This window comes from Sciurus vulgaris (assembly GCF_902686455.1).
Source record: "Sciurus vulgaris genome assembly, chromosome: 4".
Classification (NCBI taxonomy): Eukaryota; Metazoa; Chordata; class Mammalia; order Rodentia; family Sciuridae; genus Sciurus; species Sciurus vulgaris.
In genome coordinates this window covers 157405818-157417826 of record NC_136464.1, presented here as the reverse complement: position 1 = coordinate 157417826, position 12009 = coordinate 157405818, and the positions used below count along the sequence as shown (strand labels likewise).

General features: G+C 39.8%; 1 protein-coding gene across 1 annotated transcript in view; it reads right to left on the bottom strand.

Annotated features, from left to right (window-relative positions):
- STARD13 (StAR related lipid transfer domain containing 13) overlaps positions 1-12009 on the bottom strand; it is a 415422-nt gene that overhangs the window by 24643 nt on the left and 378770 nt on the right. The window contains 3 exon segments of the mRNA XM_079137263.1: positions 109-282; positions 1426-2719; positions 2722-2791. Of these exon segments, the coding sequence (XP_078993389.1) occupies positions 109-282; positions 1426-2719; positions 2722-2791 (1538 nt within the window).

Below are 12009 nucleotides of genomic sequence, written 5' to 3'. Positions count from 1 at the left end.
GGGCAGGCAGTGAATGGATTCTTCAGACATCAGAATGCAAACACTGCAGCTTTCGCAATCGCATAGTTAGCTGTGAGTGAACAATCTCACCGTGAACGTGCTACGCACCATGTCCAGCCATGCTTGTTGGACATGGAGTACTTCTCCATGATGGCTGTGAGGCGAAGCAGTGAGAAGCGCTGGAGTAGGTTCAGCTGGCCAGCTGTCTGACTGCTGATGTGGGGTGATGCCAGGGATAGCTGGGGCTGGTGGGAGAGCTGGAAGCTGTTCCATCGGAGTCGCCTTGAGCAGAAAGACCATCAGAGAAGCCAGTCACAAAGTGGACTCATTACTGGGAAGCACAGGATATCCCTCATCTATAAGCAGCTAATCAAAACCATTTCAGAGCCAAGTGAATCACAGAACAAATGGAATCAACAACAGGAATGTACAGAATTAATATTAGAAATGTTTTTTCCAAGTTGGAAAAATATGGAAAGTATCATATTATCAGTTTCATTATGAGATTTAAATAAATGATAAAATAAATTTTTGTTAATTCCCCAAATATTAAGAACCTGAGACTCGTGTGTGTGTGTGTGTGTGTGTGTGTGTGTGTGTGTGTGTGTGTGTAAGAGAGTGATAGAGACAAAGACAGACACAGAAAAAGGAAAAAGAGACAGAGAGGGACACAGAAAGACAGAGACAGAGATACAGAAGGATGGTGGGCAGAGAAGACGTACTTTCAGACATTTGGGGGCTGTAGGCCACTTCACGTTTCCTTCTGGGTCTCTATGTAACTCCAGTTCATGTCCAGATGGAGCCTGAAAGTGACAGGCTCAGATGACAGCATATCAGTCAACCACAGGACTTAGCACTGACTCAACTAGAGCTCAGCAGCACAGACAGTGGTACTGATTCTATTAGTTAGGCCCTCCCAGGGCCATTTTTTAGGGTATTTCTGAAATGATCTTTGTAAACCAGCTCTTAACATGTTTTGTAATCAGCATCCTAAAGCAAAAACAACTTATGAGAGACACACCTTAGATCTCAGATATTTCTCATGGGATTAAAGAGTTTAAATTTGGAAGTAGAAACACTTTTAACTAATACTAGGGGGCATCCATGGACAGGAACTGTCATTTCCTACATGGATGCCTAGTAAAGAGCTTTGCAAATATGAAGCCCAAAATATTTTTTTGAAAAAAAAAAACCTAATATTGAAATAAAGGGTAAAGAGAGAAATAAATGTGTTCTGACATGGATTTGGTTACTGCATCTGTACAAAGGATACACTTCTGTTCAAATAATTCCAAGTCACATATATCACCTAAGAAAGGCATCAGGCTTTGTGTAAGTTCTCTATCCATGTTTGTTAACGCAAATAAACAGAGCATAACTATTACAAAATGAATGAAGCTCATTTTATGAAAACATGCCACCTACCTGTTTGGCCTGGTCAGAGAAGCCCCTACACCAGAATCCCTCCTTTCTCTGACCCCAGGGGCCTCAGATTCATTCAGAGATGTTCCATCTCTTTCTACATCACTGGGTGTTGTCCGACCTTCTGAGACAGAGTGGCCTTCAAAATCTAAGGTGATCTGATTAGAAGATGGGAAGTGGGGTAAACCAGGTTCCCCACCCAATGCATCATGAGTCTGCAGTTCAGGCAAGACATTTTTCGACCAGTCATCTACTACTTCTTGGAGTCCATTGACATGCTGCAGAATGTCATCTAAGTGTGGGAACAGGTCGTCTTTCTCCAAGTCCAGCAGATCTCCTGTGCTGGCATACAGATGGGAGCCGGGGACATTGTCATAGATACTGATTCGGCTTGCTCTGTGGCAGGATGCCATGAGTCTTGGCTCCCTCCCACCTGGGCTTCCTCCCTGCTGCCTGCCCAGGGAGATGCTCCCGGTTCTCCAGTTAACCCCATTGCTATTGTCTGTGGGTGACAGGCTTTCGATAGAAAGTGCCTTGGGGAACGTTCCTGGTTTATGATCCTTGGGAATATGTACCACCAAATTCTCTTGGGAATGAAACCCATGTGTGTGGCTTTGATCCCCTGTATCCCGCAGTGCTGTCCCTGCCAGCACATCCAGGTCCTCCAAGTACATGCCCCCACGCTTGTTGGCCTCCTGGTGGCATTTTCGTTCCTTCAGGCATGGTGTGCTGACCCCACTGCTGCTGTTTGAGGGACTGCTCTCACCGCTGGATTTGCTGGAGCATGGAAGCCCTTTTCTGCAGGCAGCTGGGGGTGAGTTCTGGAGATCTCCATTTGGTATCTGGATGCATTGCATGACCTTAAAGGACTCTGGCTCCTGTTGCAACACAGGTCCACTGATCACAAGGCCACCTGTCCGCCCTAGCCCCTTCTGCTTCCCATGTACTCCCTTGGCTCGGAGTGTTTCCATGTGTTTCAAAATCGACTTGGCCCTGGCCCTGTTGGGTTTCTCATTCTTGGGGTGGAAAGGGTGGTTGAGAGTGTCTTGGGGGGACTGTGAAAGGCCACTGCTGACTAGGGTGGCCTCTAGCATGACTGGGCTGTCAGAACAGTACTGGCCTGACTGACTACGGCCGTCACTGCCTCCGCTGCTTTCACTGTGAATGGAGCAGACCTCGGGCTCACTCAGGTCTGTGAGAACGCTCTCACTGCTCGTTGTGTTTCTCATCATAGGGCCTCCTGGTGACCCATTTCTGTCTCCCCCAGGGAATAGTGTGGTGCAGGTCGTCACACGAGCCACCTGCGGCTGGTTCTCTGGAAAGTCCATTTGTTGCTGATACAAAGATCTTCCTCATCTGAGTCGTCACCCTGCAAAACAACAGGGAGGATGCTCATTACAGGGAGCTTTGGCAGCAAGGTAACCAAGGCAGCCGTGGCACATCCACGTCCTTGTCACTTATGCTGGGTTCCTTGGACACCCCCATTTGGTCTCTCCACCATCTTTCATTGTCTGCACATCCTCTTTCTCCCCAGCAGCCAGAGGACCTCTTCTCAACTTGCCAACTTTCCATTTTCATAGAATTTTTGAATCCTTCTTTCTTTAACAAATTTTTCCTGATTACAAAGAGGGTGTAATTACCATCTGACTAGACAGTCTAAATATAAAACACCTGCAGTCATCTTTTTCACAAAGAAGCTCAACTCTGCCATAAAGGGCACTTACTTCTTTCCCCAAATCTCTTTGCTGAGTCCTGGAACCCTTATTCTTTAACTAATTTCTTTGGAACCTCAATGTCAACAGATCTTAAAACTAACAATCCTTACCTCAATCTCCCATACTTGATTCTTTTGGTATATTTCCTGTATAAATTCAGCAAAATCATGTACTGAATTTCTTTGAGTAGTATTTTGGGAGTCAATCTAGAGATCATATTAGAACTGAGTCTAATACAGCTGCTCCACTTGACCAGCCTTCTTCAGGAATGCCTTTGGAGGGACACACACCTTTAAGTTGTGGTCAGTCCTCATGGCTTGGAAATGTCCTGCCTTCTGCATCAGACACACTGGTCTCACCTGTTTTTGCCTGAATTTGCAGCCCCTGAGAATTGACAGTCTTCATTTCCTGAGGTCAAAGATGGCCTTATTTATCCTTGCATATCTTTGGGCCAAGCATGGACCTTGAACAGGAGCATATAATTTACTTCCAAAATGAAGTATCAGCTCCTGCCCCCTCCTCACCATGCACACCACCAAGACCCTATGTGAAAATGATTTTTTTTTTTTTTTTTTTGGTGCTGGGGATTTGAACCCAGGGTCTTGTGCTTGCAAGGCAAGCACTCTACCAACTGAGCTATATCCCCAGCCTGTGAAAATGATTTTCATATATGACCCCTCTTTAATATTTTCACTCTCACTCCCATGTCTAGGCCCTTGCCACCTCTCTCTAGATCTATTACAGTAAAAACCTGGCAAGAATCCTTGTCTCCAGCATGATCCACAACTAAGTGGCTTTCCACAGTACACTCCAAATATGATGTATAATTTCCCAGAACAACAGCCTTCAGGTTGAGCATCCACTCTCAATTGATACAGGGAAGATCAACAAGAACAGGGCTTGTCTTTCTCTATTTTGCTTATATTTATATCCTTCCCAATCTCAAACCCATAATAATTGCTCAACCTTTTTTTTAACTGAATTAAAAAAAAAATCTTCTTTGGTATCCAGTTCTAAGACCTGGTTCTGAGTGCTAGTGGCATCAGTTAAGAGTTATGCAACAGTGTACGAGTTACTTACCCTCTCTGAAGTAAGTTTCCATTATGTACAAATTAAAAATAGGCTCTGCCTCATAGGTTTGTTGAGGGAATTAAATAAGGTAATGTATTTAGTGGTCCCTTGATGTGAAGTATTTGTTTACTTGTTATTTGTCAATGTTTCAAAGATTAGTCTATCTTTCAAAATCTAGATTCTATCTGGGTTGGACTAAATTCCAACATTCAAGTATGACGTAGAAGAAAGCACAAAGTCAAGGTACAGACAAGCATTTCAACTTTGAATTTACAGTGAGGAATATAGCTTTAATTTTTAAAAAATGTCATATGAAGCTTTGGTGAAAGAATTTTAGAAATTATAATTGTACACATGGAAAAAAGGCAAGACTCTGGGACTATGAATCAACATAGACTTTCCTTGTGATACTTTTGATTTCCTCTTTTCCTATGATTAATATCATAAAGATAAACATCTGAGGGACATTTATGTATAAGGCAATATGATAGCTGAAGGCTGGGTTGTTGGATTTTCAGATCACATTTCAAGAACTTGTGAGAAGTAGTTGATATTGAGTAAGCATTCTCAAAGAGTTCTTTCAACAAAGAGTTTTAGAGAAGGCCAAAGAAGGATCCACTTTTAGAGAAAATATAAGTATTTAAAAATAGAAACTATAATATTTAATCCTGGTTCCAAGGACTCTCTCAAATCTGGTTACTGATGCTAGCAAACCACATACTAGTTGGATAAAGACTCTTATATTTAGGTTAAGGGGAGATGCCAAGCTGTGCTCTGAGGACGGGCCAGAATGCACCCCTCGTCTGCTGGGCTCTAGGAGCTTATTCCACTAGCTTTGACCAAGAGGAAGACATTTACAACCCAACTGAGGCATGTGGAAAGTGGTAAACTCCTGAAAAACTCCTGAAAAAAGAGGCAAACAGTTTAGGGAAATTCTGCAGTATTTAGGTTGTTTGAACTGAAGCAAACAAAAACCAAAGCAATAAAAAATAAAAACAAAACAAAGGGAAAAAACCTACCCTTTGTCCTTTTGCTAAAGGAGAAGCATAAAATTATCACAGTATATCCCCAAGGACATAAAAACAGTTATGAGTATGTTTTTTCCACTAGTGTTAAGATCTTTCAAAGTATTGATTGTGACAAACAATAAGAGATTCATTTTCCATTACAACTCAGGGTATATAAACATACTACACTAAAGCAAAAAAAACTTGCTATAATACTTAGCTTTTTTGTTTGTACTCATATTTTATTCAGGTTGAATATCCTTAATCTAAAATTATGAAATTTGAAATGCTCCAAATTTAAAGTGTTTTTTTTCTAGATAATACCACAAATAGAAAATTCCATACCTGACCTCACGTGATAGGGTGCAATCAAACCACAGGCACACTAAAAATACTGAATAAATTACCTACAGGCTATGTGTATAAGGTATATATGAAATATAAATAAATTTCATGCTTAGAATTGGGTTCCATACCCCAAATATCTCATTTAAGTATATGCATGTATTTCATAATTCCCCCTAAAATGAAAATCTGAATCTCTTCTGTCCCAACATTTAATAAGAGATACTCAACCTGTAGTCTAGTTTATTTCATTTTTTTAAAACATGTTTTTTGTGCCCCATTAAATTCATCGGACAACGTGTCAAGGAGCCATGATCTACAGTATGTAAAACACATTGCACTACAGTTTAAGTTTCTTTTACACACTCTGAACCAGGCAGAATATTCAGGCACCAGTATTCAGGCACATGGCAGCCTCCTAAATGGTATTTGTGAAAGTATCCTAATTTTAAAGAAATTGTCAGATTTCATCTGATTTTTTTTTTTTTTAGGTTACAGACAAATAGTTTGTGATTATTTAGAAATTCTAGGTGCAGATCTCTGGGAGTTGGATGTGTTTATGAAGACTCTAATTATATTTTCAGGGTCTGGAGTTGTGGCTCAGTGGTAGAGCACTTGCCTAGCATGTGTGAGACACTGGGTTCGATTCTCAGCACCGCATATAAATAAATGAGTAAAATAAAGATCTATCAACATCTAAAAAATTTTTAATTATATTCTCAGACCTCAGTGGTATAGAAGACGATGAACATACTATGGACCCACAACACAGGAATTTCAGTAAGACAATGGATGATAATACTGCTGACTGAGACAGCTAACTATGCAAGCTTGAAGTTGCTAGAGTTTTGTTAGTAAGTGGTTGAATACCTCCACCAAAGAGTGTGATCAAAAGACTGAAAGCAATTGAGGGAGAGATCTTAGGAGGTATGCCTCAAGGTTATGGTCATTTTAAGAATAAATTCATGAGTAAGAATAACTCATGCTTTTAGAATGTAAAGATGACATAAGGTTAGTCATGAAGGTATCTTGAGCTAGGCATTCTCTTTGAGGCTGCTTTTTTTCAGTTGTAAAATGAAAATAATAACAATGCAATCTCTAACATGATTTATATCAACAAAACCAGGTGAAATTAATATGTGAAAACACTACATAATCCTAGAAGTGATACATAAAAGTATTATCACTCCCAGAGATTCAGGAGGGGATGTGGCTCAGTGGTTAAGTACCCCTGAATTCAACCCCTGGTACCAAAAACAAAACCAAACAAACAAAAACCCCCAGTAATTATTATCATTAGGGAATAGCAACAAGGGTGGAGCATCCCTAATCCCCAAATCCAAAATCCAAAATGCTCCAGTGTCTGAAATTCTTTGAAGGTTAAACTGATACCACAAGTGGAAAATTCCATACCACAAAATTGTGTTCCATCTGTGTACAAAATTACTAAAAAATATTCCAACAAATTATCTATAAGGCATATATGAAAAAATAAATGAATTAGAAAGAAAGACTTGGGCCCCATGTGCAATGTACCTCATTACATTTATCCAAGTATTCCAAACCCTAAAAATATCCCCAATACACATCTGATACCCAGCATTTTTGGAAGGGATGCTCATCTTGTATTGAGATATATAAAGATCTTAACAGAATTGAAGGAAGACTTGTTAATAAGCTGAAAGTGCATGAGAAAAATAAAAATATCCCAACTTTAAAAGTCAACTATAAGATATGCAGGATAAAATGGACTTAATTCAACTGCTCTTTCAATTAATAACCTTGAGAATTTGGGCAGATATAATCTTAATGTGGGTTAACCATGGAATATGGCTTCCAAAGGTACCAACCTTAGGGCCCATGATCAGAGCAAGGATCCAAAGTCTCAGGAGGTTAGAGCCCAGTGTATCTTTTTTTTTTTTTTCTTTTGCCATATTGGGGATAAGGATAAGCAAGAATCTAGGAACCATTACCTCCTGTGAAAATTTAAAGAACTAACAGTTTGATTTAGAAATGAGGGACTCTAGACAGTGCAACTTAAGGTGTGGTTGGGGGCTGCTTGGGCCCAAACTTCCCAGTCATGTGAGATAGGCACAGAAATTGAGAATAGGCATTAAAATGATTTGTCCCTATTTGACAAGGGCTTTGCTATCCAAGCTCAAGATTGGTGGATTTGTCTTTTTGAGCAGGGTAGATTGGTTTACCTACCATAACCCACAGTGCTTCATGTATAGGATCGATTGTTCCACATAAAGATGATCTAAATTTACAACTTTATAATTATAGGACATGGTTGATGATGAGGTGGCAGATGGACTTGGAAAGTATGGAACAACCTGTTTCATTTAGAATAATAGGTATTTGAAGGAAGACTCTCAATTTTGAAACTGCTTTAAAACATCCTATTCCATTCTAGTCAGCATACTCTGTAGGGCTAGTTTCTTTATGATGACTGATATTAAAACAAAACAAAAAAGAAACATTTTAGATATACAGTATTCCTGTGACTAGTGTTGTTGTCCATCCAGCCTAAATTAGATAACAAACAAAAACTCATTGTCACATTAAAAATCTTACATATTCATGGTTATAGTGATTGTTCAAAGTGTGTAGCCGGGCATTTAATATGAAGAATTAGTTTGTTGCCATCTCAATGTAAACTCTTTTATGTAGTTAAGATAGATGAATAACAAAATTATGAGTACGATCATGATTCTTCATATGATGCACATGTTCAATAAAAATATGGGCAGTTTTTGTGATTTTTTTTCTATTTTGTTTAATTTGTTCTTCTTATATTCACTGGGATGTAATTCTGTGCCAGCTGAGTCTAATACAAAAACATTTAGTATTACTAAACACTGGTATCTTCCATAAATAAACATTTCATATTTCTATTAATTCATGTGCATTGAATTTTATAAAAGTATCTGTGGTAGACAACAAATAAAAATAAAATAAAAAACCTGGTAATTCACTACAGACAGTTTGGGAAAATTTGTTATAGGCAGCATGGGTCAGAAAACTTTTCTGTGAAGGTCCAGGTAGTAAATATTTTAGGTTTACAGGCCTTATGGTCTCTGTTACAAATACTCAACTCTGTTGTCTCAAAAACAATGGGTATGGCTATGTTCCAATAAAGCCTTATTTACAAAAACAGAAACAGTAGTTTGTCAACTGTGCTCTAGAGGACATCGCTGAAGGGCTGCTGGGTGTGCAAAAGGGAAAATTCATATTCTGGGAGTCTCCAGAGAAAAGAGTTAGCATCAAATGGCTAATTTATTTCAAAGCAGCTTTTAGCTTATTATGTGGAAGACTTCTAGTAATTAGAAAAAAAATAGGTGCCTTGTGATGGAAAGAGCTCTTCCTGCCCAGAAGCTTACAAGTGGGGACTGAGTGAATTGTAAGGGATGCTCTGAGAAAGAAATCCTGTAGTGAGTGGGTGGGGGGGTTGGAAAACATGACCGAGGATCCCTTCCAGCTCCAAGATTCTAAGGTTCTAGGACATTCACATGCAATTCAAAACTGTTCATATTCTCTAGCCAAGTGAATGATGGAATACAATGTTGTTTTTCTCTCCTTTGACTCTGCTGTTCAGAGCTGCCAGGAGGAGTGCTATTTGTGGAAGATGCAGGGGTGTGAAAGGCAGTGGGAGGTGGGGGTGAAGACTGGGCCCTTATCCACAGCTGCAGCTCCTCTGCGATGCCCATGGCATCCAGGCAGGGGTGCTGGCTGCAAGGTGGCAATTAGTCATGGTTTCTGTGTTGCTTTCCACCATTGGTCATGATTTCAGAGAGTCTTATTAAAATTGGAACTTTAACCAGAATCTTCTTTTGAAGCTGTTCTTTCCTTCCTGGGAAGTCTTTGTTATGATGAAAGACCAGTCTGGTGTGGCATGTGTCTCCTTTCTTCATTAAGAGCCTTACAGGAGTCTCCAGACTCCATTTTTCCTTTGAATAGAAGTCACATCATAGAAACACTAGCCATAATCAGGGGAGCTCAGTATCCTAATGAAGCCAGTGTGAATTTGGTAGGAAATAATGAGGAAGAAACATTTTTTTTCTGAAGATAGGCAGCTTGGCGTGTGCCTTAGGGTTTTCAATTTAGATGAGTCTCTGATGTTTGACTTTTTCTAAAAGTGAGATCAGTATTCACTGAAATTATATATTTCTTGGAGACAGATGCCAAACAGACACTCCATAAAGAGGGAATTTTAAAAAAAACAACCCTGGAATTTGGTCATATCTTTACATGGGAAAGAGAAGCCACATGGATCTGCAGCTGTAAGAGGCTGCTAACCCATAGTTTTATAGAGATTTAGAAGTGTGTCTTTCATTAAAGTTAACTGGGTCTGAGTGGCTAAGTAAGTCTGTTCAGAGACAGGAATGTGCCACTTGGAATGAGGCAGGGCTGAAGAACCTGAAGCCACAGGTAGCCCAACTGCTGGTGCCCTGGGGTTTCCTGAAATGCCTCTTGGCTACGTTTCAGTCAACCTTTCAATGAGGTGGTAAGGTCAAGATCAGATGAGAACATTGGTCTCCACCTGACTCTCAGAGGCAGGGTCAGTGATATTGTATCCTTAAAAAAACAATTTTCTCTTCTACAAAATGGTTAGATACTACCTTGTGGGAGGGCAGGTGCAATGTCATCCTCTGGTGCTTTACAAGTGACATTTGACATACACCTAACCAAGTATCTTCACTATATATACATCACTTATCTGTGGACTTTTCATTTTTCTTCCTTTGATCAGCCGACTCAAATCTTTGGAACTAAACAAGACTGCCATGAAGACAATCACTTGTGGTTATTAATATAGAAGGTAAGACACGTCTCTTTTCTAAAAATGACAATACAAATAGTTAACTGAATGTATTGCTGAGGAAATATGAGACCCTTTTGGCTTTCAGACAAGGGCCAGAAGCTCACTCAAGCTCCAATACCTTTCTGAATATCTTTGAAAAGTGAAGAGAAGCAGTCTGGTACCAGAATACTGGTGTTCAAATCCTGCCTCTACCATTTGTGTGTGGCTGTGGGCAAGTAATGGGGCCCTTTAATTTCTGCATCTGTGATATGGACTTAGTGATGAAGAATAGGGTCTGGCAGAGAGGAGGCCATATGCCAGCATTTGTTAACCACCCAAACTGCCACACCACTGTCATAGGTTTAACAACCACAAAGGGAAAAGGACTGTGATACTGGGTACTTAAGTCATTTGGGAACTAGATTCTGCAAAACAACAAGTCAGAGTCTCTGCAGATTGGAGATAAAGATTCTGCTTCTATTTCTTGGATTGCTTAAAATGGGAACAGACCTAGAGGAAATGCTGCTGTCTTAATTTTCTTCTAAATAAATGAATTCTGAAGTTGGCAGGAGCTTCATGGGGTGCCCAGTTCCTAAGTCTCACTTTCTATTTTTGATCACTTGGACTAGTGTTAACCCTGTTCTCTTTTTTTTTTTTACAGTAAAATCAAGAATTACCCTATGACTTATGTAAGGGTAGATCACAGAAATAAGTGCTACCACACAGTGCCTCCTGCATCAGAGTTTGGATTCTCAATAATGCTGGTCATTACTGAGAGTCACAAGTGGGTGGAGACCACATCTTGAAATTTTTTATTTGAAAATTCAGGCCATGACTCTCCAATTTACAGTAGAAAAAGCAGTATTTTATTTAAGTGCAGGCTTTTCTGAGACCTATTGCTTAGCAGGGGGGGTGTGAGTGTGTGCAACTGTATCCAATATAAGAAATACACCAAGAATGTTAGAATACTGAAGTGACCAATTTACAGAGGAGCTTTTGTGAACATAATGCATGAGGAGCCTAACAAAGGTTATTCAAGACTATTGCGCCTGTGGGTTTTGAAAAGCTGATGACAGGGTAAAAATCCAGTCACTCCACTTTGTGGGAAACAAATCATGTCATTAGCTTGAGGCATTTTCTTTTGTGATACACTGCAGCTAAAGGTCTGTAGATGCAGCCGTCTATACCCGCCATCTGAGCACCCACGCTTTAGACACACAGGCATGGCTGTGTTCAGTTTAATAAGAACCATGTGTTACAATCAAAACAACATCTGACCCTCATGCTTCAAATAGTATGTATGCTTCTCAAGGGGTCTATTCAGCCAGACAGCTGTCGGGAGGTGTATTCCCACATTTTAAATTTGTCTTTGGCCTGGACAAATTGCTCATGTTTTAATACTTCTCTGGATATTGTTTTTCACTCCTTTACCTCCCTAGCTTAAATCTTTGATTCCTAGCTCAAACCACGAATTGTTTTTAAGGTGAGGTCAATTCAAATTCATTTGAGTTTTTTTAAGGGGTGCTATTTTAGAGCACAAATTCAGGTTAAAGTTATTTTTAAAGATTAGGTTACTCAGGAGGTACTTAAAATCCATTGGATGTAATGGTTTCTCTGTGTAAACCAGAATAAAGAATACTTTCTT